General features: G+C 53.1%; 8 protein-coding genes across 8 annotated transcripts; 4 read left to right on the forward strand and 4 right to left on the reverse strand.

Moving 5' to 3' along the window:
- The first annotated feature begins 369 nt into the window (after positions 1 to 369).
- On the forward strand, positions 370 to 1,899 carry EI97DRAFT_434580 (HAD-superfamily hydrolase). Its single transcript, XM_033798666.1, has 2 exons — positions 370 to 606; positions 666 to 1,899. The coding sequence occupies exons 1-2, from the start codon at positions 422 to 424 to the stop codon at positions 1,774 to 1,776; spliced, it is 1,296 nt and encodes a 431-aa protein (XP_033652554.1). The 5' UTR covers positions 370 to 421; the 3' UTR covers positions 1,777 to 1,899.
- EI97DRAFT_84943 (uncharacterized protein) lies at positions 1,638 to 3,678 on the reverse strand. Its single transcript, XM_033803151.1, has one exon. The coding sequence runs from the start codon at positions 3,466 to 3,468 to the stop codon at positions 2,089 to 2,091; it is 1,380 nt and encodes a 459-aa protein (XP_033652555.1). The 5' UTR covers positions 3,469 to 3,678; the 3' UTR covers positions 1,638 to 2,088.
- A 1,382-nt stretch (positions 3,679 to 5,060) lies between these two features.
- EI97DRAFT_380182 (phosphopantothenate-cysteine ligase-like protein) lies at positions 5,061 to 6,224 on the reverse strand (the record flags this gene model as incomplete). Its single annotated transcript, XM_033795745.1, has 1 exon — positions 5,061 to 6,224. The coding sequence occupies one exon, from the start codon at positions 6,222 to 6,224 to the stop codon at positions 5,061 to 5,063; it is 1,164 nt and encodes a 387-aa protein (XP_033652556.1).
- Positions 6,225 to 6,635: 411 nt separating this feature from the next.
- EI97DRAFT_434582 (uncharacterized protein) lies at positions 6,636 to 10,665 on the forward strand. The gene is made up of 5 exons (XM_033798667.1): positions 6,636 to 7,436; positions 7,498 to 8,270; positions 8,323 to 8,464; positions 8,672 to 9,704; positions 9,835 to 10,665. Exons 1-5 carry the CDS (start codon positions 7,105 to 7,107, stop codon positions 10,321 to 10,323), a joined length of 2,769 nt encoding a protein of 922 aa, XP_033652557.1. The 5' UTR covers positions 6,636 to 7,104; the 3' UTR covers positions 10,324 to 10,665.
- A 4,477-nt stretch (positions 10,666 to 15,142) lies between these two features.
- Positions 15,143 to 17,489, forward strand: EI97DRAFT_434584 (uncharacterized protein). Its single transcript, XM_033798668.1, has 4 exons — positions 15,143 to 15,263; positions 15,362 to 16,101; positions 16,155 to 16,340; positions 16,396 to 17,489. Exons 2-4 carry the CDS (start codon positions 15,434 to 15,436, stop codon positions 17,075 to 17,077), a joined length of 1,536 nt encoding a protein of 511 aa, XP_033652558.1. The 5' UTR covers positions 15,143 to 15,263; positions 15,362 to 15,433; the 3' UTR covers positions 17,078 to 17,489.
- Positions 17,010 to 19,030, reverse strand: EI97DRAFT_494930 (uncharacterized protein; the record flags this gene model as incomplete). The annotated part of the gene is made up of 3 exons (XM_033802411.1): positions 17,010 to 18,294; positions 18,419 to 18,649; positions 18,965 to 19,030. 3 exons carry the CDS (start codon positions 19,028 to 19,030, stop codon positions 17,365 to 17,367), a joined length of 1,227 nt encoding a protein of 408 aa, XP_033652559.1. The 3' UTR covers positions 17,010 to 17,364.
- A 14-nt stretch (positions 19,031 to 19,044) lies between these two features.
- On the forward strand, positions 19,045 to 20,322 carry EI97DRAFT_434587 (uncharacterized protein). The gene has a single exon (XM_033798669.1). It carries the CDS (start codon positions 19,064 to 19,066, stop codon positions 20,228 to 20,230), a length of 1,167 nt encoding a protein of 388 aa, XP_033652560.1. The 5' UTR covers positions 19,045 to 19,063; the 3' UTR covers positions 20,231 to 20,322.
- A 2,562-nt stretch (positions 20,323 to 22,884) lies between these two features.
- On the reverse strand, positions 22,885 to 24,648 carry EI97DRAFT_459660 (uncharacterized protein; the record flags this gene model as incomplete). The annotated part of the gene is made up of 2 exons (XM_033801023.1): positions 22,885 to 23,843; positions 23,928 to 24,648. The coding sequence occupies 2 exons, from the start codon at positions 24,646 to 24,648 to the stop codon at positions 22,885 to 22,887; spliced, it is 1,680 nt and encodes a 559-aa protein (XP_033652561.1).
- Between the last annotated feature and the right edge of the window lie 97 nt (positions 24,649 to 24,745).

Consider the following 24,745-nt stretch of genomic DNA (forward strand, 5'->3'; position numbering starts at 1 on the left):
AGGGGTCGGAGCTGCCTGGGTTGGAGCTGCCCGGGTTGGAGCTTCCTGGGTTGGAGCTGCCTGGGTTGGAGGTGCTGCTGCTTGCGTCTGTCATTGTTGGAAGTGTTCAATTGAAATGGACTTGATGTCGTGTATCAGCATGGCTACGCTGCGTCCTTGGGAAAGCAAGAAGTCGCGGCGACTATCGTTGTTGCGGCTCCTTTTCCCGACAACCACCGACTGCAGAATGCAATGACGTCGCGTGTGGCGGCGAGCATGCATGTGGACCGGGGTCATATGAGGGTTGCGGGAGCGAGTGAGACGCTAAGCCATTTCGGACCATAGCCTGCTGTTGGGGTTCGGACATCCATGGATCGACCTCAGGATGAGCACCATGGCTCTGCTCTGTCCTCCTATTAATACCGTTACTTGTACCCCCATTATGGCGTCCTCAGCGACTCCAATATGTAGAGCTTACAGGCTCCTGACATCCCGCCAGGGAATTCCTTCACTCCTACCGTCCTTCTCCTCCTGTGCTGCATATCGATTACCAAGGCCGCAGAGTCGCCCACTTCAGACCACTTCAGCTCCCTCCACCCGCATACCAGATTTTGGATTTGCTTTTGAGTGAGTATAACAATTCGAACCACCCAGATTCTCTCTCCATGACCATTAACACTGCCCAGCATCGATGGCGTCCTCCTCCGCAGCTCCGACCCCCTCCCCACCGCCCACCGCGCCCTCTCCTACCTCCAATCCCACTCCATCCCCTTCATCCTCCTCACCAACGGCGGCGGCAAGCACGAATCTGACCGCGTCCGCGACCTCAGCCAAAAGCTCGACATCCCCCTCACTACATCCATGTTCATCCAATCCCACACCCCCTTCGCAGACATGCACGCCTACAAATCCAAGACCATCCTCGTCCTCGGCGGCGACGAAGACAAGTGCCGCCTCGTCGCCGAGGACTACGGATTCGGGACCGTCGTCACCCCCGGCGACATCCTCGTCGCGTATCCGGACATCTGGCCCTTCAGCCACCATCTCCTCGACGGCTATTACCGCAGATTCGCGCGACCGCTCCCCGCTCCCATAGACCCGCACAACCCTTCCAAGTCGCTTAAGATCGACGCCATCTTCGTCTTCAACGACCCCCGCGACTGGGGACTGGACACGCAAATCGTGAAGGACGTCCTGCTCTCCCATGCCGGCATCCTCGGCACTCTCTCCCCTAGAAACGGAGACCCGAACCTGCCGAATAAGGGCTACCAGCGAGATTCCCAACCCCCGCTCTTCTTCAGTAACCCCGATTTACTCTGGGCGGCGAAGTACCACCTCCCGCGCCTCGGCCAGGGCGGATTTCGCGCAGCCCTCGAGGGAGTCTGGGCAGCCGTCACGGGCGGCGAGAGGAACGGGGTCGAGCTGAAGAAGACGGTCCTGGGCAAGCCGCACCGCCCGACGTACGAATTCGCCGAGAAGATATTGATAGCGCATAGACGCGAACTCGTCCAGCGAGCGGGCGCGAACCCGGATGAGCTGGGCCCCCTCAAGAGAGTGTACATGGTGGGCGATAATCCGGAGAGCGACATCCTGGGGGGCAATAGCTTCGAGAGCGGGCATGGGACGGATTGGGTAAGTGTGTTGGTGGAGACGGGGGTGTACACGAAGGGCACAGAGCCGGCGCATCGGCCGAGTAAGATTGTGGAAGACGTGGGTGCGGCTGTGGAGTGGGCCGTGGCGGAGAATGAGGGTTGGGATGAGGGAGTGAGGGAGTGGAAGGGGTCAGGGCGTTCGTGAAGGGGTGGCGGGTTGGGGAGAGATTTGCATAGCGCAGCCGAGAATCACTTATAACATGAGCCTTGAGCGTGTAGTAGGATATCCTAGCCTGTAGAGATCGAAAACCATTTCGAGAATCCCGCGTGTGCTCCATACTTTTGTTCCTTGTCCCAGTAGCCATTCCCGTCGTTACCTCATGTGCGTCGCATAACCCATTTCTCATAAACGAATACGCCAGAAACCTCATTCGTTGCCCCTATTCCGATGAAAACGGTCCAAGGCCAAACAGCAGTTTCGATATCCTACTCCCAGTCCTTTACCCTCACCTACTGTCTACCGCCCCTCCCCTCCACAACCGTGCAACCACCCACAACTCATCACCCTGACAAACACACTCCTCCTCTTCTCCTTCTTCCCCTTTTTCCCATTTGCTCCTGACTGCTCCTCCTCCTCCTCACTTTTCGCTCCATTGCCCTCTTTGGCCTTCTTTTTTCCCCGGGCTTTCGTCTGCTTCTCCTCTCCATGACCACCCGCTGCCAAACTGCCACTACTCCCCCTCCAAACCCTTCCTTTCCAATACCCCACCAGCCCAACCTTGTCTTCCTCCTCATCATCAGAATCCCAGTCATCCCACGCGGACACTGCATTCTGGATGTAGGAGGCGCGGTTGAGCGAGGCGGGTGCAGATGTTCTTGTCGAGCCAGGGTAGTGGTATACGGGATGGTGGTGAAGGCTGGTAGAGGGTTGGTAATGAGGCGACGGATGAGATGATGACGAGTGCAGAGACCACGCGGGAAGATGCGACACGGAATGCGCGTGCGCGTGGCCATGCCCCTGCTCACGCTGCGGTGGCGTAGGAACCGGCTTCAAACTCGAGGGGCGCTTGCGTCTGCCCGAGTCTGGAGAAGGACGCCCAGCTGAGGATGGTGTGCTTGGCGCTAAGGGGTGGGGAGTAGCAGGGAGCGGTTTCCGAGAAAGTTGCAGGCGGAGAAAAGGTTCGTTCGGATCGGTGAGGGAGGCTTTACGGGTCGATTGCTGGGACGAGGTTGTTGCTGAATAGGGCGAAGGCTTCTTGGGTTCGAGGGCGTGTAGGGAGGAGAGCCGGATAGGAGGATCGGTGAGTTGCGAGGTTGGACGGTAGGTCTTCCGTCCTGGAGAAGAGGAAGCGGCCGGCGTGGTGCTACCGGAAGCGGACTCTTTATGTAGTTTCGGGAGGTCCGTGGATGCGAAGTTTCGACTACAGGGACTCAGGAGGGGTGTAGATGGGCTGGAAGAGGGAGAAATGATTATGGTCTTCATGCAGGCTTCGCAGACTCCGGATGTAGAATCAATAGGATCTTTGCAGGCTTTACATATCGCGACTGCAACTCCGGTTGTGGGTACGGATGTGGAAGGAGTGCTGTGTCGGTGGTTTCGGAGGGGAAAGTCGAAGTCGAGTTTAGGGGTTGAAGCTGCGGATGCGGTTGGGTCGTAGCTCTTGATGATGTCGACCAAGGTGCCGTTGGAGAAGCGCTGAGATGACGGGGTTTGAAGAGGAGTTCCGCATGTTGTTTCCCTTCTCTTTGCGTTTTCGATGGCTCGTCTTTCGTATTCGTCCCAGAGTTTGGCAGTGCGTCGAAGGGTCGAGGGCGATGATGCGCGGTGCTCAGCAGAGGAAGCAAGTGGCGATGAATGATAAGGAGTAAAAGATGTTGATGCCATAGTCGTGACCATCCGCTAGAGATATCCTTGAGAGAGTATGAAGGTTGAGACGGTATTGAGGGCGAGCGTAGGATTGGGTGCCCACTGAATCTCAAAGGAGTTTGAGATTCAGTGGGCAAGGGAACCTTGATAACGTCAGATCAGTAGATACACGCATTCCCCGCCTGTAGGTTCAAGGGAGTGACACATGTTGTTTATGAGGAAACTGAGGGCCATCCCAGATCAAGAGAGGCTGGCTCCAGCATCTGCTTTGCCCGGGGTCAGCGTAACATGGACCCCACCCCTGCATTAAAATCTGTATTGATCTCCAGAGATCTTATCCTGGGCCTAACCAGTGGGGTCTGTTGCACATCCGCGTTATCCAACACTGCGAGCGGTTACCTGTGTGGTCCACAAGAACAGAGTCCTAGGCGAGAAGCTTGCTGTAAGGGATGGCGGTCTCGTCCCCACATGTGGGCAGCTCAATGGATTGGCATCTGTTTGGCAGCGCTCTTAAGCAAATTGCGCCGACACTGCTATCCATGGGAGCGATAGAAGCCATACAACCCTTTCTCAGAGATCCCCTCACCGCCACGGATTCCAAAGTATCGAGCGGAACCAAAAGGACGAGAAAACGCAATCGAAGATCGGAAGAAGACTGCAGTGCATCGGCTGACGCAGTACAGGGAAAGCCACCGGTGACGCAGTGCGCCTTGCTGCGAGAGATATGTAGTACTGGAGGCTAGGAATGTAACTCTCCCCGATGCGGAAAGGCTGAGCGAGAACCGCAAAACAATAAACAGAGAATGAGATGTCCGGCCAAGACGGTCTCTAATGCTGAGGCGTATGCGCGAGATCAGAGCGAGGAGGGCTGGTTGCGATTTTCAAAGGCGAAGTCTGTGACAGATCGCAGCGTATACCGATCGACCCGGGCGGTTACCCATGCGCAGAACATCTAATAGGAGACTCGTATAAACATGAGAAAGGAACACAAACCGAAATCGGAGGCGGGGAACGACAGTGTAACCAGCATAAAAAGTCGACGTTGCATCGTTGGAGCTCTGCCTAAGCCACCTTGGAAATGCGAACCCGTTATCGACGGACCTAGAGTCAAATTCTCTTTTGGGTGCCAAGACGTGATGAGTGTGAATGCCTTCGACTCTACCAGTCGACCAACAATTATGCAGCGAATAATGGACATCTGATGAGGAGTGACCGCGTGGTCTTCCGCCCCTAAGGGGTTTGACTTGCTTTTCCGCCAACGACATGCCAGTCCGGTGTAGCTGTCAGTTTCTTCAATCAGTCGACGCGATATCCATCAACGCGGACTTGGTGTTGAGAGCTCAACAAAGCCCATCGACGAGATGAGACGAAGCCCTGGAGAACAAATACAATGTGAATATAACGATAACTCGGTAACCGTGTGCACTGTAGGCGCATGGTCAAGCAGTCATCCAGAGTCGCCGAGTGCATGTGTGACCTCTAAACTACTCTAGATAGGTCGGTTCGGATTTGCCGTCACAGATGCAGCCGCCCAAGATGACCCACATAACCGGGGAGTAATATGTACGGACAAGTTACAAAGGCCTTGTGGTATCCCGATGCAACTGAAAAGAGTGGTTTCCCTACGCGCCGTTCTGTTCCACCTTTTTCTGCTGGGCCTTTTTTATGAGTTTCGTGTGCAATGCCTCGACCTCAGGAACGATCATGGATTCTATCTCCACGGCAGGTTCGCCATGCGGGACATGTTCCATAAAGTCGGTTGGTTGCTTGCCTTCATCCTTCTTGGCAGCAAGTTCAGCAGCAAGTTCAGCAGCGCCGACCAGAGATTCGACGCCGGAGAAGCTCTTGGCCCTTCGATGGGAAGGAACGCGTATCCACTTCAAGCCCTCCTCGGCAGAAACGAAGACGACCTCCCACTTGCGGGTGGTGAGTAGGTTGCCGATGACTAGATGATGGGAGTATTTCTTGAGTGAGTACTCGGCCTTCTTGACGAGCATCTTGGGATCGGTTTCGAGTTTGAAGCTGACAATCATGGCCTCTGGCGCCCAGCCATCGACGAGCTGCTTGAGGAACTTGGGCACGGGCTCGAGATCGATAATCAAGCTTCTACCTTGAGTGTGTACAGCACTTCCTTTGGTCTGAGCAGCCGTGTCTCCCATGATGGGGTTCTGGGTAAACTCCTCGTTGGATTGTATCTTGTGTTCGACCATGCGGTCGTAGGGAACAAAGAAGTCGGACACAGCAGCGGCGAGATAAAAGAGGGCATTGGAGCCTAGCGGACGCATGAGCTGGGCAACCTCGCGCAGATTCCACAGGTACTCGGAAATGGTGACGAAGGAGAGGATGAGCAGCTTGCCGTCCTGCTTGGCCTGGGCGTACTGTCGGAAGACGTGGAGCATCTCTTCCTGATGCTGCGAGTCGACGACGACGCGTCCGTCATCCTCCTGCATGAAGTCGAGAAAGGAGCGGACATTGTGCGAGTAGTGACGCGAAAAGGGCAACAGGGAGAAGCGGCGGTGCAGGAAGATGACGGCATAGCCATGCTCGAGGAAGAACTCTGCGCTCGTGGCGCCGCGCGTGCCGGCGGAGAAGTTGTCAATGTAGCGCACAGTCTGTAGCTCTAGAGGGACCGTGGTGCCTCCCGAGGTGACGAGGACGACGCGACGGCCGTCGTCAGCATGGCGGCGTACGAACTCGCGTGTGAGGGTAGTAGTGGTGCGGAGGTCTTTGGGCGGCGGGTTACTGGTGAAATAGTGGCTCTCAGCGGCCGAGAGTTTATTGGCCATGGAAGGGGGGTGCGAATGAGCGTATGGAAGGCTAGGCGATCGTGTGTGCCTCGAGAATAGTCTGGGTTTGCTTTGGGGTGGGGGAGGAGAGAGAGAGAGGAGGGTTCGACATCTGAGAGGTGGTTGAGGGGTGGTGGGGTGTGGACCTCGGGAGGTGCTCGGGGACTTGGGCGCCCAGAGCTTGTCCTTCACCTCGTCCATACACTTATAGTCTACACAGTACACAGTAGGTATCTATCCAAAAGGGGACCTGGGGAGAGAAGAGTGGTTGCAGGCAGCCGATCAACGAACCAGAGAAGCACCAGAAGGGGGGAATCCAACAAAGTATGGAGACTGTCACGGCACGTGACTCCGGCAGAGCCTCCCGAGGCCGTTCGTAGGGAATTACTTGCATCTACAAGTACGGGAGCACCCTGATCCAAAGTTTCCAGACCTCACATGGCCAGCCACTCAGCGTCCCGTACTTGTATTACCGTCATCTGGTCTGGCTGACACTTGGGCCACATTTCAACAGAGGACGGCGACCAGCTGGAGGCGAACCTGTACCTAATTCGTTCTTCCAACGACACTTGCACCATGGGACTGACAAACTGCCCCAGGTGCCTTTACCACAACCATACACAGTACTAACTGAACAGGACCTCGATAACAGTTGTTTTCCGTCTGTCGAGTGACGGCTACGTCATTCCGCGGCTGGATTCCCGCGCCCTCCCCCACGGTGCCACGGCCTTCAGCGCGCTCTACAGTAGCTTCACCCAACCCAGCTGGCGCGACTAGACTGCCGCGGTAGTCAAGCTCCAAGGCAAAAAGGTACCAACATCAAGACGCTGTGTCATCCTTTCTCTCATTATTCTTCTTGTCAATGTAGAGAGCGAACTCGATGGCCATTGTTGGAACCCTACGCGCTGCTCCTCGCCCAACCCCACGCCCCGTTTCTGTCAATAAGACCGTCTCACCCCGACGGGGCCGCCCCCTCGACTGCATGTCTTTCGCACCTCCGGCAGCACCCAGCAAAAGGGCCATCCCACGACTTCCGCCACATCCAAACTCGAGTCGCTATGGTGCCATGAGCCGCCAGCGCGTCCCCCGCGCCTGCTACGCCTGTCGAACTCGCAAGATCAAGTGCAACGGCGATCATCCCGCTTGCCAGAGCTGCCGCGAGCACGGCATGACCTGCTCCTACGCTCCTGCTCGCAAGGATCGAGTCAAGCAGTATGTCATCAATCCATCTCGCGCCCTCTGCCGTCGCTGCTTTCCGCTAACCCCGCACAAGACTCACCGAGGACAACCAACGCCTGGTACGCCTGCTCAGGGGCCTGCGCTCACAGCTCGGCCATTCCCGCTCCAGAGAAATCGATGCCATCCTCGAAGATGCCACGGCCGATGCCATCGACGCCCCGGCCACACATGGCGGCCCCGGCTCGACTCACGCGGAATTTTCCTTTGTCGCCGACGACGAGCGAGGCGAGACGTACCTTCTCGCTGAGGTTGGTTCCAGTTACGAGGGGGCCGTTACGGATCAAGACTCGCTAGAAACCGCGGAATCGAGAGCAACAGGCTTCATGGGCAAGACCTCCGAGATACATGTGGTGCGGCGCCTGCTTCAACTGGCGGATAATCCCAAGATTGACCTGCCAACGACATCATACACGCCACCATCCACCGCCGACCAGGCTATTGCAGCGCCCCATGACGCACCCCGTTCAATCAAGAGCAGTGGCAACCCTGCATCTACGAAACCAGCTAACGGGTGGGACTTCTACATGGACAATGAGACCCTAGAGCTGGATATCATCGTTGATCCGTCCGAGTTGCCCCCTTACGAGTCGGCTAAGCAGCTCCTCGATTGCTACATGAAGACTGTACACAATTCGTTCCCCATCGTAGACAAACTCAGTCTGTACAACAGATTCAACAACTATTATGCCTCACCATGGAGCCAAACACCCAAAACATTGTCGGAACGATCGCTTGCGGTGCTCAACCTCGTCTTCGCTATTGGCGCTGTTTATTCGCACCTGGCCGAAGCAGATTGGCGAGCCGACGGTCAGTATCTCTTTTTCCAGATCAATCACGCCCCTGTTTAACAAGGACGCAGCGAGAGACCATATCATCTACCAATCGAGGGCGCGGGCGCTCGCCTTCAAAGACCCATGGTGGTATCCGCAGACTGACCTTTCCCAGCTTCAGCTCACAGGACTGTTATCTTTTTATTACTTGACCATAGGTCATGTGAACAGGTGAGTTGCCTACACAATCTCCTTACGGCCGCACCTTGCGTGAAACTGATGTCTGCATTTCTGATACAGGCCTTTGTTCTTTGCTGCCCTCCGTCTCTGCACCCTGGGCTATTTGTTAGACTCTTCAAAGGTCCGAAATGCCTTGAGACATCATTTTACCTAGCGTTCGGCCAATTTTTCGTACAGAACTGACTGAGAAACGCCCAGTTCGTGGATGTTGAGCGGCATGGCGATCCGCGCTGGACACGCCATGGGCCTGCACATCCGCAACGATGACCTGGGCGTCACTTCCGTGCAGAAAGAGACCAGGTCACGCATCTGGTGGGGCCTCCACTTCTTAGAGACAATCCTATGCACAATCACGGGGCGGCCAAGCGCAGCTCTCGACTACCAATGCTCAGTGCCGCTCCCACTGCCTCTAGCAGCCGACGACCTCGAGGAATCCATCGTCACATCGCTTCTGAACGAGCGCCATCGCCATGTGCGCAAAGATTCGTTATCTGGCGTGGGTGCAAAGAAAATTGCCGCCATCCGAAGGCATTCTAATGCTTGGTCGCAGGGCGATGAACCGACCAACTGCGGTACCTATCTCAGGAACCTCGTCACGGTGGATATGATTACAGCGGCCGCATTGACGGATCTGTATAGTGCTAGCACGGTCAATAAATCCTGGCCGACCATCCAGAAGAATGTGACGGGCCTTTTGGGTCGGCTGGATGCTTGGGCGTCCTCGATCACGCCGGGATTGGACTTTATGTCGCCCAAAGCCGCAGTCAATGACGAGTGGCGGCAAGAGCGCATGGTGCTCGCATATAACTACTACAGTACCAAGATCCTCATCACTCGACCCTGCCTTTGCCGAATCGACCGCCACGTCCCAAGCCAGTCCCAAGACTCCGATGAATTCAACATGAGGATGTCAGAGGAGTGCGTGGAAGCTGCTGCATCTATCGCCAGTCTGTTGCCAGACGGCGCCGATCAGATCGGCATAAGGGCTTACTATGTCACCCCGTGGTGGTCCATGGTGCATTTCCTCATGCAAGCTATTACGACGCTACTCCTGGACATCTTCTCGGTGACCATACAGATATCGCCCGAACGTCCCGAAAAATTGACTTGTGTAAAGAAAATCCTCGGGGGTCTGCGGGCCATGGCCTGCGCAAATGCCTTGGCTGGCAGGGCGTATCACGTCGCTTTCAATATTCTGCAAAAGCTGGCGGCGAGGGCTGACAATCCAGTCGTAAGTTGTCTTTTCCATTCCTGCATCGCCCGAACCTCCACACGCTCTGAATCAGTATCAGCCCCGAATACGCAAACCAAATCTTCGTCATTCTCTCAAAGTACGTCTCAAAGCTAACCTCCCTGCACAGGACCTATCCGACCTCCAGCCCTCCCACAACGCCTACTACGCCCGCTCTCAGTCGCACTCCCCATTCTCCCACCCCAGCACCGCTAACCCTGGAACTGCCAACCGAGGCATTACCACCAACCCCTCTGCCACCGCCTTCAGTTCAATGCCAACCCATATGCATTTCGACACCCAACCTGGCGACCCTGCCATGTACACTAACCCCCAACACCTAGCCGCAGACTTCGACCTTGCGACTTGGGCTCAAAGTGCCGCTCCCGGCGGCGCAGGAGTGCCGTATGCGGGGCTGCTGAATGCGTTTCCAGGAGTGCCGGGCAACGGGTTTGCGAATCTGCACTCGTCCCCGGCAGGACCGCGTTTGGGGGCTTCCGGAGGGGCAACAGCAGCGGGGGTGGGCTTTGAGGCACCAGCACCGGCTATGGGCGGTATGTACATGGCAAGTGGGCTTGGTCCCGATTTCCAGTTTTGGGGCCAGCAGAGTCAGGGTTAGGGCGAGTAAAGGGAGGAGGACGGGGAAGAGCCCTGCTTTACTCCTTCCTCTTCTCTGTTCGATATTTTGCTTCCATCTCTCTGTTCTCACTTTTCCTCTTGGGGCCAGGAGCACCCAGGGGTAAGAAGATGACGATGGTGACGATGACTATGATAATGACCATGAAAGTATGAAGCTCGTTGAAGCGTATCTTCGGTGTTTAAAAGGCAAAGACTCGACTAGAATTCCACGAGTGGTATCATTCACATATGTATTATTAGCGGAACATACAACATTGAGTTGCGCTCATGAAAAGCGAACCGTCTAGAAGTAGGCAATCAAGATTCCATCACCGCTGAAGCTTGTCCATAATAATACCCGGTGACTTGTTCCACATTGAAACCGCAAGGACATGCCATGGAAACGGGGAAATTGTTGGATATAACGGGGCCCCGAAAAGAGAAAGCAAAGACAAAATCCGTGCAGTACTCAGCAGTTGTCTCACTCCACTCACCGACATAACTATCCCCGTGGCCTCACGAAGGCTGATATTTTCTTAGCTGCACAGCAGGTTAGTTTCTGCCTTTGACGCACTCCGCCAACAAGCAACAGGGAGGAATGTGGGGAAATGGGGAAAAGAGAAGGAAACTCACATCCAGACTCACGACCCTCGAGCTCATCCTCGCCTGATCCCTCATGACGCCCACCAGGCTCTCGCTCTCCTGGAAGAACCCGGCCTTCAGACTAATCACAATAAACTGCATCCCCGGTTTCGCATTCTCCTTGACATATCTCGCCACGCGCCCGACATTGACATTATCCAGCGCCGCGTCGACCTCGTCGAGGACGAAGAAGGGGCTCGGCCGATAGCTGTGGATGGCGAAGAGCAGGGCGAGCGCGGCGATGGTCTTCTCGCCGCCCGAGAGATGCTCCATGTCGCGGAAGCGTTTGAGCGGGGGCATGGCGTGGTACTTGAGGCCCGCGAGGTAGGGTTCCGAGGAATCCTCCATGTCGAGGTACGCTTGGCCACCGAGCGGGAACGCGCTGCTCTTCGTCAGATCCTTGTAGGTATCTCCGATCTCGCCGCTGATGTGGTCAAAGGCCTTTTGGAACAGGGAGAGGCGTTTCTGCTTGACGTCTTCAAAGTCCTTTTTCGCTTTCATGGCGGCTTTGCGCGAGGCTTCCCATTCCTTGGCCATTTCTTGGAGCTTGGTTTGAGTCGCGGCTAGGCGGGCGGCGGCGCGCATGTTGGGGTTGGACTTTTCGATGGTGCTGGTTAGGGTGGTGATGGTTTCTTGGAGTTTGGCGTCGCACGCGGGGGAGTCGTCCTGGAAACAGGGGAATTAGTATGCAGCACGGTAGCAGCAATGAACTGGGGTACTTACCTCCTTGAGTTCGGGGTCCAGACCATCGAAATCGACAATGATGCCGTAGTCGTCGACTTCGGGCTGATGGATTTGTGTCGCGTCCGGATCCTCGTCTACATCCATGGCATCGGCATCTTGACGGTTGTCGCCCATGGGAAGCTGATTCAGTGACGCGGAGCCTTCTGCAAGCGGGATCTTGATCTCGTCCATCCTGCATTTCCGCAGCAGGGCGTATCGACTCGCTGCTGTGCGCTTGATGATGGCTTCCTCGGCGTCGATGGCTTTGATGTCGGCCCGGACGTGCTCGCTGCGGTCGTTCAGCTCTTTGCGCGCTGTGTTCACCACCGCTGCTCGTTCCGAAAGCGCTTCCCGCAGCTCTGACACTTTCTCCTGGAACGTTTCCAGCTCGGCGTTGAGCACGTCGATGGAATTTTGCAGTTCGTCTTTCTCAGCCTCGAATTCCTTCACGTTCGCTTCGTCGCGCTTAGCTTTCTCCTTGAGAGCGGCGATACGGTCATTGATACTGTTCAGCTGCGTTTGATGGAAGGAGAGCACGTTCTGGAGCTTGCTACGCTGTTTGGTGAACTCGACGCGCTTCTCGGCGGCTTCCTGCTGAACCGTGCCTTGCTGATCCTCATACTCGCGGATGGACGAGTAGCCCAGACGCTGGCAGAAAGCGGCAAAGACCTGATCAGCGACCTGGTTGACAGCATCTTGGTAGCTCTGAAGTTGGCTCTCGTGGTTGCGGAGCCGTTGCTCAGCGTCTTGGTACTTCGGTTGCAAGTCCTTCAGCTGTTGCTTGTGATATTGCAGTTCCTTCTTCTTGCTCTCGATGTTGCGGTCGAACGCCTTGATATCCGCTTGCGCACTGCGGATACGATCCTCGAGGACGTTCAAGTCTGCTTGCAGCTGCTCCTCCTCCTCCATGTTTCGCCGATCCCATTTGGGCAGCTTAGCAAGTTCCTCCCTTTGCTTTTCTACTACCTTCCAGAGATTCTCAACCGCTTGGTCGTTCCAGCGCTGGTTGGATTTATCTGTCGCTAAGCGGCCACCTGTAATGGTCCCTGCCTTTGAGATGACGGTGCCGTCCAATGTCACGGCCTTGACATCAACAGGCGGGCGTCTTTCGAAGCACAGGTGTTTGGCGATTTTGATGTCGTCGCAGATGATTGCATTTCCGCACGCAGATGCCATGGCGCGCTCGAAGGTATGATCATAGTCAATACAATCAATACCGAGGCGCATACCGGGATGCATGCCCTTCAGGTTCGGGTTTACAGGTTTGATCGCGATTGTGTCAAGCGGTATGAAGTTGAACTGCCCGATCTTCTGTTCCTTCAAGTACTGAATGCACTCCTTGGCTGTCTTGTCGGTATCGACAATTACAGCGTCCAGGTGCCAGCCTAGCAACGTCGAAACCGCAGTCTCATACTTCTTCTGCTTCGGGCGACATAGATCGGCATACCGTCCGTGGACGCCGGAGCCGAAGATGCGCTTCATTTGCGCTACAGCCTCACGCGCTGCGATCTCTTTCTGGCTCTGGCGACGTCCGCTGTCGGCCTCGCGGTGCTTTCTGAGAGCATCCTGAAGCAGTTCGTTCAGTTCATGGTATTGATTTTCGGCCTGTCGGCGGTCGGACCGCACTTTGTTGAATTGTTGCTGCTTGGAAGCCTTCTCCTTTTCTAACTCCTTCACATTGGCTTTTGCGTCCTTCTGCTGGGTTTGCAGCTGATTTATCTCGTCCTCGGCCTTCTGTACATGACCTTGGAGTGCCTCGACTTTGTGTCTAAGATTCCGAACCGTGTCCTTGTCGGTGTTAACCTCGCGTTCCAGCTTGTTAATTTCGATCTGGTTTGCGTGCGTTTGCTTCGTGACATCGCCTCGCAATCGATTGTACTCCTGGAGGTCCTGCTCGGAAAGCTCCTTGCCTTGTTGTTGCGCAGCAGCCTGGAATTCAGCCTCCCACTTCTGCTGAGCTTTCTGTACAGTGGCCAAATCCTTCTTGTATCGCTCTATCAGCTGATTTTGCGTATCCCGGTCCTTCCTCAAGGACGCGATGCGCTCCTCATACTTTTTGAGGTCCTTGGCCGAAATCTTAATCTTCTCATCAATGGGTACGAGATTGTTCTGAGCGTTCTCGATCTCCTTCTCCTTTTCCTTGATTCTCTTCTCCAACTTGTTGACTTCGCGGCTAACCTTTGCTTGAGCCTGCCTGGCCTCTTCCAGCCTCCTTTCGTATTTCTCTACTCCCCTCTTGTGCTCCTTGAGCTCATTCTGATGCTTCGCAATCTCGGCGGTAGAGTTCTCAATAGCTTGTTGGAAATGATAGAGCTTCCAAAGGACATGCTTGACTATGGCCTCATCGCGTTCGGCGACCCTGCTCTCATACTCATCGGCTTCGGCTTTCTGCTCCTTGTAGAGCTTGATCTCAGCGTTGATCTTTCTTCGCTCTACAAGCTGATTTGTTTGGTCTTCCGACGCCTTCTCAGCCTCAATCTGCAACCTCTCGTATTCAGCTTTGTACTCCAAGCTTCCCGATATCTGCTCGATTAGACGTGTGAGCTCCTTTGGGTTCTGTGATGCGACACTCTCAACATCGCCCTGGAAGACAAGGAAATTGCGAGCCTTGATCAGAATGCTTTGCTCCTCTAGAGCATCGTTATATGCCTTCTGGCTGACAACGCGACCGTTAATCCTGTATTCGCTCGTGCCCGCAGCTGTAATTGTACGCTTCCATTTATGAACCTGCCCGATCTCGTCCTCAAAAACGGCCATGACCCATGCAGAGGTAGGGTCATTGCGCTGGCTGCTCGTCTGTGTGCTTCCGTTCTCTTGTGTCTCGCCATCAGCGTCGCCGGTTGCTTCGGTAGCCGTCCCATCCGCATTGATTTTGGCAGTGCGGATCACGCGTCCGCGATAGATGAGGTCTCTCAATTGGGTCGAGCGCAAATGCGATGATTTGATACCTAGAACAAAGGAGATGGCATCCATGCTGCAGCGGGATCAGCCAAGAGAATAAGGTGCCGCCGGTCCTGTAGATGCTCACGAGTTGGACTTGCCGGAGCCATTAGGCCCGATGATGGACGTAAAGTACGAATCACCGAAGAGCAAAACATGGTGACCACGATAGGACTTGAAGTCTGGACACTGTCAATAACTGAAAACTCTCTCTTCATTGCGGGGTGCGCATACTGTTGATTTCCAGCTGTACCAGTTTCCCCATGTTGACTGCGACCGTTCAACAAGCGCTATTCGCGCCCCAGATTATCCGTTCCGCTGAGCGCAGTAGGGTAGGCGGGCTGTAGGCAGAACAATGTTGCAGCGGTGAATGTTCACTGGCTGCGTTGGTGGGTCGCACGTCGCGCGTTGCTGCGGCGCGTCGCGAATGCTCTCAGTGGTTCAACGGACAGCCAGTGCCAAGACCCACATGACGATGTTGGTCAACTTGAACTGCTTCCAAGCTTCCAGCGCCCCTCTTCCACCTCACTGAAGCTCTCCAAGGCTGTCGAACTGGACGGGTTTGGCTTTTTCTCTTCCGAAATGTACGCAGAACTCTGCTAGATCTGCAGCATAACAGACGATATTACAGACATAGTATGCACCCATCTCTCTAATATTCTACGTAAACAACATGCATGCATGGTCACAGAGGCTTCCCATAGTGTGTGGAGACTGACGATATGCTATGGCAGACGCAACCTTACGGTTCGATTCCACCCTCAAGTATTCAGCTCGTCGCAGCTTTTCTCCCAAAAGCGAGCAACATGTCCGACCTAGATGCGCAATCATCGCATCCAACCTCGAAGTCAGAGCCATTGCTCTCGGGCGTCTCCCACCTTTCCTCAAACCCCCTCCCCGGCGACTCTACCCACGGTGGCTCCGCTATTGTCGGAGAAGATCGAACCACTTCGGTGCCCTCGGCAGGATCATCGACAGGTCTAACTCGAAACTCCTCGTTTTCGAGCAGCCACTATCAAGATGATTTCTCTGACGCAGACGAGGGCTCCTTCTTCCCGCCCCTAGAGCGACTGACTATGTTCGACTTCATCGAGAATCTTGCCCTTCCTCAGCGCGTCGAGAGGATACAAAGCTCCTTGCAGGCTCAAAGGGAAAGATTCAAGAGGCAGCAGTCACGGTTGAACAACACGAAGGACCGCATGGTGGAAGAATGGCGACTCCGTGTACCCACGGCAGAGGAACAGCTCGACAAATACCGCAAGCGAGTGCGAACATCGGTAAACCGTATAACTGAACGATGGAACGACCGTGCAACTGTCACCGCACGGGAGAAAGCCTCCTTCATTGCAGGCGTCATGAACATATTCATATCAGGATATATTGTTGGCGCACGTCCGGAGATATTCCCACTCTGGTACACCGCGCAACTGCTCTATTTCATGCCACTACGTTACTACAGCTATCACAAGAAAGGGTATGTTCCCGAGATGTATTCTCTTCGTATCTCGAGCTAATCAGACATTCCAGCTATCACTACTTTTTGGCTGACCTTTGTTATTTTGTGAACCTTCTGGTGGTTCTGAGCATATGGGTCTTCCCAAACTCGAAGCGCTTGTTCATTTCCTCCTATTGCCTTGCCTATGGGAACAACGCAATTGCCATCGCTATGTGGCGGAACGCTCTAGTATTCCACTCCATGGACAAGGTAGTCAGGTGAGTGATCATGCGTCCGTCCACGGGTTGCATATGACAACGCTGATTGGCGTAGCCTCTTCATCCACATCATGCCCTGCGCCACCCTTCACTGTCTCGTCCACCTTCTGTCACCCGAGTATCAGAAGGAGCGATATCCTGCAATATACAACATTCGCTTCTCGGCTCCTGACTCACCCCAGCATTACGGCTTGCCGTCCATGATGATGTGGGCTACCCTGCCGTATGCAATATGGCAACTAAGCTATCATTTTCTCATCACAGTCCGCCGTAGGGAGAAGATTGCTGCAGGGCGTCCAACATCCTTCACCTGGCTTCGCAGATCGTATGCCAAGACATGGATCGGAAAGATAGTGCTCTCTCTTCCTGAGTCTCTGCAGGAACCGGCGTTCATGCTCATTCAGTACATTTATGCCTGCCTCACCATGCTACCATGCCCCATCTGGTTCTGGTCTAGATGGGCAAGCGGGGTGTTCCTGTCCGCAGTGTTCATGTGGAGTATCTACAACGGGGCTACATACTACATCGACTACTACGGGACCAAGTTCCAAAGAGAGCTGGAGGCTTTGAAGAAGGACGTTGCCAAGTGGCAGAATTCTCCCGAAGCGGCTGGCTCGGCATCCGCACCGGTAGTCGAGCGTCAGCGCGACGATATGGAGAAGATTGAGCCACTACCAGGGAGCACCGGGGCGGTTTTGAACTCTGCGAGCGAGGGCGAAGCGAGAGTGAGAAAGTGAGGAGCCTCCTGATTAAACTTGCCGGATTTCTCGAATACTTCTTGCATTTGTAATGTGATTTGCGGCAGTAATGCCAGGATCTAATCGGCGCACCGGTGTTCAAGACGGACTGGATGTAGCACCTGCCCTTGGGTGAACAGTTCCATCTTTTTTAGCGTCTTTGCGAGCTTTCCCTCGGACAACTGTCTCTTACATTGTCAATTGAGTAGATACCCCTTTTTCCACATCATTATGTAAACCCAGATCCAGCATCCTTTGGCTTGCTCTGTATCCCTGCTCCAGTCCCCCTATTGCTTGAAGACCATGATTCCTCGATCATACAAACCTGTAACAACTCCTATTCTCCTCTCTCCGTCTCTCACAGCAGTCGTGCTGCCACAGATTGCATATCCCTGATACAGCACCCTAAGACCTCCCTCCTCACTCCACTCAGCCGCCCAACTTGGGGCATTGCACTTACACTTCTCGCTGACCTCCCCATCAAAATCAGAACTATTACAGGAACCTCTTCTGATCGCCACATCCACCAGCGCCGGCGCAAACGGGTGTCCGGCAACCAGCAGTTTCCCCGTCTTCTCCTCTAAGGAGAGATTATCTACAGCAACAGGGGTGCGGACAAAGCCGCTGGGCGTCAAATCCACTGTGCCATCGGCCTCCTCGGTGATGTTGTAGAAGTAGAGCCCTGACATTGAGCTCGATCCCACTACCACCGTGGTTTTATTCAATCTCTCCACCCCGTTGGCAAACGGCACCCACGCAAGTACCTTCCCCTTCTCCTCAGCGCGCGGATCCTTTGTGTCGATGTAAACGACACTTCCTCCCGGAATCCCGCTCCAAGTCTCCATCTGCGCTAGCAGCTTCGACCTTCTCGCCATCAGCCATTTGGAGTGGTCGTTGCTCACTATCAATCTCCCCGCACCCAAATCCAGAATTGCATTCGGCGCATGCAGGAGCGGATGCTTGAGAGTGCGCGAGTGCGTAGCGGTTCCGGCAGCCAGATCGACGGGCGAGAAAATTTCCAGAACGGAAGCGTTGTGGGCGTGGTTGACTACATAGAGGGTTGATGAGATCGGGTCCCAGGAGAGGCCGAGGGGGTGGAAGTCTTGGGCGTTGGGGAAGTCGAGAAGTGTGAGGGGGCGGAGGGAAGGGGGGTCGGTGCTGTAGGTCAAAAGATGGATGGCGCCGTTGGGGAGGGTGGGAGAGGATTTAAATGTTCCCTAGAATCTCCTCTTAACTTTGATTTCTGGTTTTCCCTTGCAAGTTGAAGCCTCCCGTGGGCGATCCAGATATCCCTCAGGTCGTCGCGGGCAAAAGAAGACGAACGCAATAGAATATACTCACCATAACCGTATTCCAATTATCTCTTCCAGCATCACAACTCAGGATCGCAATCCCTCCCTTCTCAGCTAACACCACATCTTCACAATTCCGGATCGCGTCTTGAAAGAGCACATCATGTGACTTGAATGCGTTGATCTCGATCAATTTCCCTGGCCGGTTTGCCATCATGTGGGAGAAGATCTGGTAGCGGTCGTAAAGCCATGGCGATAGGCCGGCTAAGACGCCGAGAGACTAGATAGGTCATGTTAGTATTTCGCGTATCCAGATGTCTGGAGGGGCGCGGAGACGTGTCGCACCAAAGCTGATTTCCACATTTTCGATGCTACTTGAGATTTCAAGCATGCATAGGGGCAGGAAATGGGTGTTTTGGTAGAAGGGAGGTCAAAGGTCGCAGATGGCGGGGAGCTGACGCTTTGTTATCTCATTCCAAGGGTTCGGTTGTTTTGACTGGTTCCGGGGCGTACTGTAGCGCTGACGGATTACACCGTACCAATCGGTGAATTCCATGACCATTAACCAAGACGAGAAGCCTAGGAAGTAACTTACATCATGGTATAACGCGTTTTCGCGATTTGTATAGGAAATCGCGTTCAGGATAGGAACGCCAAGCATTACGCGACTGTGCGCGAATGTATTCAACCAACAATGACATCGCGTTTCGGCGCGTTTCGAACCTCGTTTCGAACCTCAACCACTTTTCCCTCACACAGTACCACACCACCTATCTTTCTCCCACACATTCCGACCTACCTACCCGAGGCTGCCACAATGTACTTGCAACCTTACTCTGGGTATAATCAATTAAACTGCTTCGCAAACGCGAGCTACCCCTGGGCCATCACACTCGAGGAGCATTGGACATCCAAGGCCGCCCTACCCTCCGAGCCTGCTAGATATCACCCCCTGGAAGGATTTATCAACGCCATACTTCCACAACTCTCCGATCTGTACGATGGCCGTGTTGCCGATTTGGATAACAATGGGATCGCCATTCAAGTCGTTTCGCATTCACCTGGCGCAAATTTGACCAACAGTCAGGTCCAGGACGCCAACAACGAGCTCGCAACGGCAATCAAAGCGCATCCGAATAGGCTTGCTGGATTCGCTTTACTGCCAATGGCGGATCCCGTTGCAGCTATCAATGAGCTTGATCGTTGCATAAATCAATTAGGATTTGTTGGTGCGCTTGTGGATAATCATGTGGATCAAAACTTCTACGACAGTTCTGCATACGATCCTTTCTGGTCCAAACTCGTCGATTTAGATGTCCCAATCTATATCCACCCAACATTTCCCAGCGAACTTATGAAAGAAGCTCTATATACTGGTGGTGGCCTTGACGCGAATCCCGCTGCAGAAGCAGCAATTGGCACCTATGGACTCGGATGGCATTCCAGCACGGCCAACTCACTGTTGCGACTGCTTGGAGCCGGAGTTTTTGACAGGCACAAAGACTTGAAGGTCATCATTGGACATACAGGCGAAACTCTACCCATCATGTTCCAGCGCATCGACAGAATTTCCACATTCTGGGTTACGGGCCGCAACTTCTCCGATGTCATGCGCAACAATGTCTGGATCACGACATCCGGCATGTTTGACATTCCCTCGCTGAAAAATGTCCAGAATTGGATGCCTATGGACAGAGTCATGCTTTCGGTCGACTATCCCTACAGCCAGAACGCACTAGCACGTACCTATCTAAACCAAATTGCGCAAGCAGGAGCCCTTTCTCCCAAGGACCTTCAAAACTTCGCATGCGGGAATGCACAAAAGCTCCTGTTCAACCGAAAGCGTCCTACAATGCTGTAGAGGATATTTATTCCACAACTTTTTTTCTCTTCGAGCGCGAGGAAAAGTGCAAGGAGCGTTTTAGGCGAGAATTATAGAGGCGATAAAGCACGATTAATAAATTGTTAGTTGTATCTTGTAATTTATAGCTAGTTTAATTACGTTAACTATCTCTAATATACTAACTATTATACTTAATAATATTATATATTCTTAAAAACATACGTTAGATATATAACGTATCTCACAGGCGAGCTGATCACACAGGCGAGCTGATCACTATACCAAGACCCTACCAAAATGTACCATCAACACAATATAATCACGATATCTCAACCACCTGACAAGCTACCAGAATCTAAAGCTCAACTACAGTTTGCACTTTGCGCTATCAAACAAGACACGATACTATCCCAACAATATGCTGCAGCTATCTACAACATCCCTCAAAGTATACTAAGCACCCGACATGCTGGAATCAGCTTTCGATGTGACTGTATGCCCAACTCAATGAAGCTCCTTCCGACAGAGGAGCAGGTGATTGTTCAGCATATACTGGACCTAGATGCATGAGGATTTCCACCCCAGCTTGCTGCTATTAAAGATATAGCTTATTCCTTGCTGGCTGAGTGCTACCGGGATCCAGTCGGCCAGAACTGGGCTGCAACCTTTGTCAAGTGCCAGCCAGAGCTTAAAATTAAGTTCAATCGAAAGTACCACTATAAGAGAGCTCTCTGTGAGGATCCCAAGGTTATACAAGGCTGGTTCTGGCTTGTAGAGAATACCAAAGTGAAGTACGGTATCCTAGATGATGATACCTATAACTTTGACGAGTCTGGCTTTATGATAGGCATGATATCAACTGGAGCAGTTGTTACAGGCTCTGGACGTCGAGGCAGGCCAAAGAGCATACAGCAGGGCAACCGGGAGTGGATGACAGTCATTCAGAGTATCAACGTGATGGGTTGGGCGATCCCACCCTTTATCATCTTCCAGAGCAAGCACCACCTCTCTGCCTGATACAAGGAGATGGATCTACCTCACGATTAGGTTATCGCAGTCTCTGAGAATGGCTAGACAACAAATGAGCTTGGTCTGCAGTGGCTAAAGTACTTTGATGAGCATACAAAGCGGCGTACTGTTAATACAATATGTCTACTTATTCTTGATGGCCATGAGAGCTACGACTTGCTCGAATTCCAGCAGTACTGCAAAGATAACAAGATTATCACTCTCTGTATGCCTCCATACTCGTCACACCTCCTACAGCCACTTGATGTCAGGTGTTTCTCGCCCTTGAAGAAGGTATATGGATACCAAGCTGAGGATCTGATGCGTAACTGGATCACTCATATCACTAAGATTGAGTTCCTACCTTGTTTTATTGTTGCTTTTAAGGCTACAATCACTAAAAGCAATATCCAAGGAGGCTTTCGAGGTGCTGGCTTGGTTCTTTTTAATCCAGAAGCGGTAATATCAAAGCTTGATATCAAGTTGTGTACGCCTTCACCTTCTATTATCAATGAGGACTCCTGGCAAGTCGTAAACACCAAGCAATCTCCTAGAATTTGGGTCCCAATCGACGCTGGTGAAGGAGAGAATTCAGAGACACCTAGATAGCTCGCTAACTAGCATGGTTGAGGCCTTTGAGAAGATGGCGAAGGGCACAGCATTGGTAGCGCACAAGCTGGTATTGGCACAAAAAGAGATCGCTGAGCTTCAAGCAGCAAATGAAGCTGCTACATGATGTAAATCATATAAAAGAAAGCATGTACAGCATGAAGGAGTACTAATAGCTGAAGAGAGCCTATGGCTAGCTACGCTTAAGGAGTTTGCAGTGTGTGATAATGGGAAGAAGGTGAAGAAGAGGGTGCACGCTGATGAGGGTGAGCCTACCCAACGATGCTGTAGACGTTGCGGCAAGACTGGGCATAACTCGCGAACATGTCAGAAGGAAGCAGAAGTAGGGTCTAAATAGATCAGCCTACTATAATTTTTCAAAACTGTTTATCGTTGTGTGATATCCTCGTGTGTAGTATACATTTTGGTGGGATCTTGGCATAGTGATCAGCTCGCCCGTGTGATCAGCTCGCCCGTGAGGTACGTTATAGCGTAGTTTATTAATATAAGTAGAGTATTAAATATATTATTATTGAGTTAGTAGTGGGTAAGAAAATAACGGCCTCGGTCATTGTAAACACCCGCGACCGAAAGCATTGTCGAACGTTGTGAGCTTGCTCGCCGCATAACCCCTTTCCAGAGGTGCGCCTTCTCAAAAAGGTTAGCATCTGTCCGATCCACGAAGTCTACTTTAACTACACTTCGTCCTGCTATGAATGTTATTCACCACTCCATCAACTGTCATCCGAATAGCTCTTCTTGAAAGACGATGTCGAGGAAAACGCTAGTCTTCTGAAAACCACTATATATTCACAAGATGACCACGCTAGAGCAATATCTTCAATAGAGTGCTTAATCCTCATTGCTCACCCATCCAGCGCTCTTGCCGAACTGACATATGGGGAAGAGCCATGATCCTCATATGGACCAGGTATGTAACATCGATACTGCATTAAGGGCTCGGACTGCACGAAGCGGAACAGGAAATACTATTACGCATGTGCATGCTCGGGGTACAGATGTGGCAACATGGAATCCATGGGGAAAACACAAACCTAACAAGTAGCAGTTTTTGCAGGCGGACCTGCAATACTCCCAGAACGCCTCTCCAATTTCCTCGGTTTTCTCTTCTGCTTCGCGGACTTCTCAGTTGTACTGTCCAATTTCGAGTCCACTACCTCCCGAGCGTCACTTTGCGCAAGATCAGTCCCGCTGTCCCTTCTCGCAGCTTCGATGGTTTCCTTCTCCGTATCTCCCATTTTGGTGACAGGCTTCGGTCTCTCTTCTTCCTTCTTTGGACGTGGCGACACCTTTTGAGCTGTCCTTTGTGTGGCTCTGTTCTTCAGCGAACTTACAGACGAAGCCATTTCCTCTTCCGTCATCTCCTCCACTACAAAGTTCGCAGCCATCGGCCTCGCACCATTCTGCGGTCCAACATCCATGGGACAAGCGCTCATCACAATAACGACATCCCGTTCAGCACGGAAACGAACATATGTCCGCTTTCTGCCTTTGGGCTCCTCAACCTTGAGCTTCATACCATGGGCACATGATCCGTCAGATTGCGCATTCGGGACGACCTCGATGGGTGCGTTCATGAAGAGGTGAAGAGGTGACGGTTGGATGTAGACGGTGATATCGGCGCCCACAGCCTTTGTGCCTTTCAGACCAACCTTCTCGTTCAGTTCTTTCAACGCTAGTACCAGGTTTTCGGCGCAGCTGCCATGCTCTTCCGGCTTATCAACGCCAAGTGCGGCATACAGGCTGACGTCGCATGCAGCGGTCAATGTGTCGTGCGCACCGGGGGTGGTATCTTCGACGAGAGTCATGATAGGAGAACGGAGATTGGTAAGCAGTGTATCGTCTACCTCCGGGGCGAGATGGTGGGTTGCTGCACGTGTGTGTGGCAGTGAAAGGTACTCCATCGGCGGCTGATCCGACTTGGACGGGTTCATTTTCGTGAAGGCATTGTAGGCAGCGTAGAGGGAGGACGCGGTTCCACTGCCCGAGGCAGCTATGAGACGTGTCAGTTCCTACTCACAAGGTAGGGGTTTCACAAGAACTTCGAAGGATGTCTGGAGCACCTCACACAACTTACCTGCTAAGGTCGCCGCACCTACTGGCGTCCGCGAGAAATCATAAAATTGCTCGGCATAGCTCTTGTTTGGGTCACGCTGAACACTAGCTTTGAAAGCGCTAATCACTTCCTTTGAGTCGGGTAGCTGTACGTTGGGCACATAACTGGAGAAACTCTGGCCGGTAGGTAGATACGAAGACCACTTCTTCGTAGCGGCCTCCTTCTGAGACTCCTCCGCTTTGGACCCAGTGACCGCTCCAGTTTTGGCCTGGGCTACCGTGGAACGGTAGGGTATCGAAGGGAGGTAAGAAGACCAAGTCCGTTTCCCGGTCGCCTTCTTTTCGGATTCAGTTGTCCCGTCTTTCGGCGCTACCTCAGGGGGATCTTCAGCCTCTCCAGTACCTTCAGCTTCTTCTGGCACTTTTTCTGTTTTTTTGCTCTGTTCCTTTGCATCTTGGTCGGAATCTTCTACTGTCTCTGAGGCTTTCCTGCTTGCAGACTCCGATTTTCCCGTCTTTTCCTCTCCCTTACGAATCTCACTCTCCACTTCCTTCCTTTTCTCCTCCAACTCCTCCTCCACCCCCGCATCCACCTCTTCTCCTTCCGGCGGCGCCCCTAACGCAAAAGCCCATAAGCTAACTACCTGCTTCCCATACGTATTGATTATCTTGATCGTCCTACCCCTTGGCACAAAGGTAGCAACACCATGTCTAGCCGGTATAGTCTGCAACTCGCCAGACATATCTTGCTTCGCGAATGGCTGCTCTTCTCCAGATTGCCGTGTCTCCTTTGCCCTGCGCTGTTTTTCGATGGCGGAGATCACGGTGAGGAGCGCTAGT

The sequence above is a fragment of the Westerdykella ornata genome, assembly GCF_010094085.1.
Source record: "Westerdykella ornata strain CBS 379.55 unplaced genomic scaffold EI97scaffold_16, whole genome shotgun sequence".
In the NCBI taxonomy this organism is placed as follows: domain Eukaryota; kingdom Fungi; phylum Ascomycota; class Dothideomycetes; order Pleosporales; family Sporormiaceae; genus Westerdykella; species Westerdykella ornata.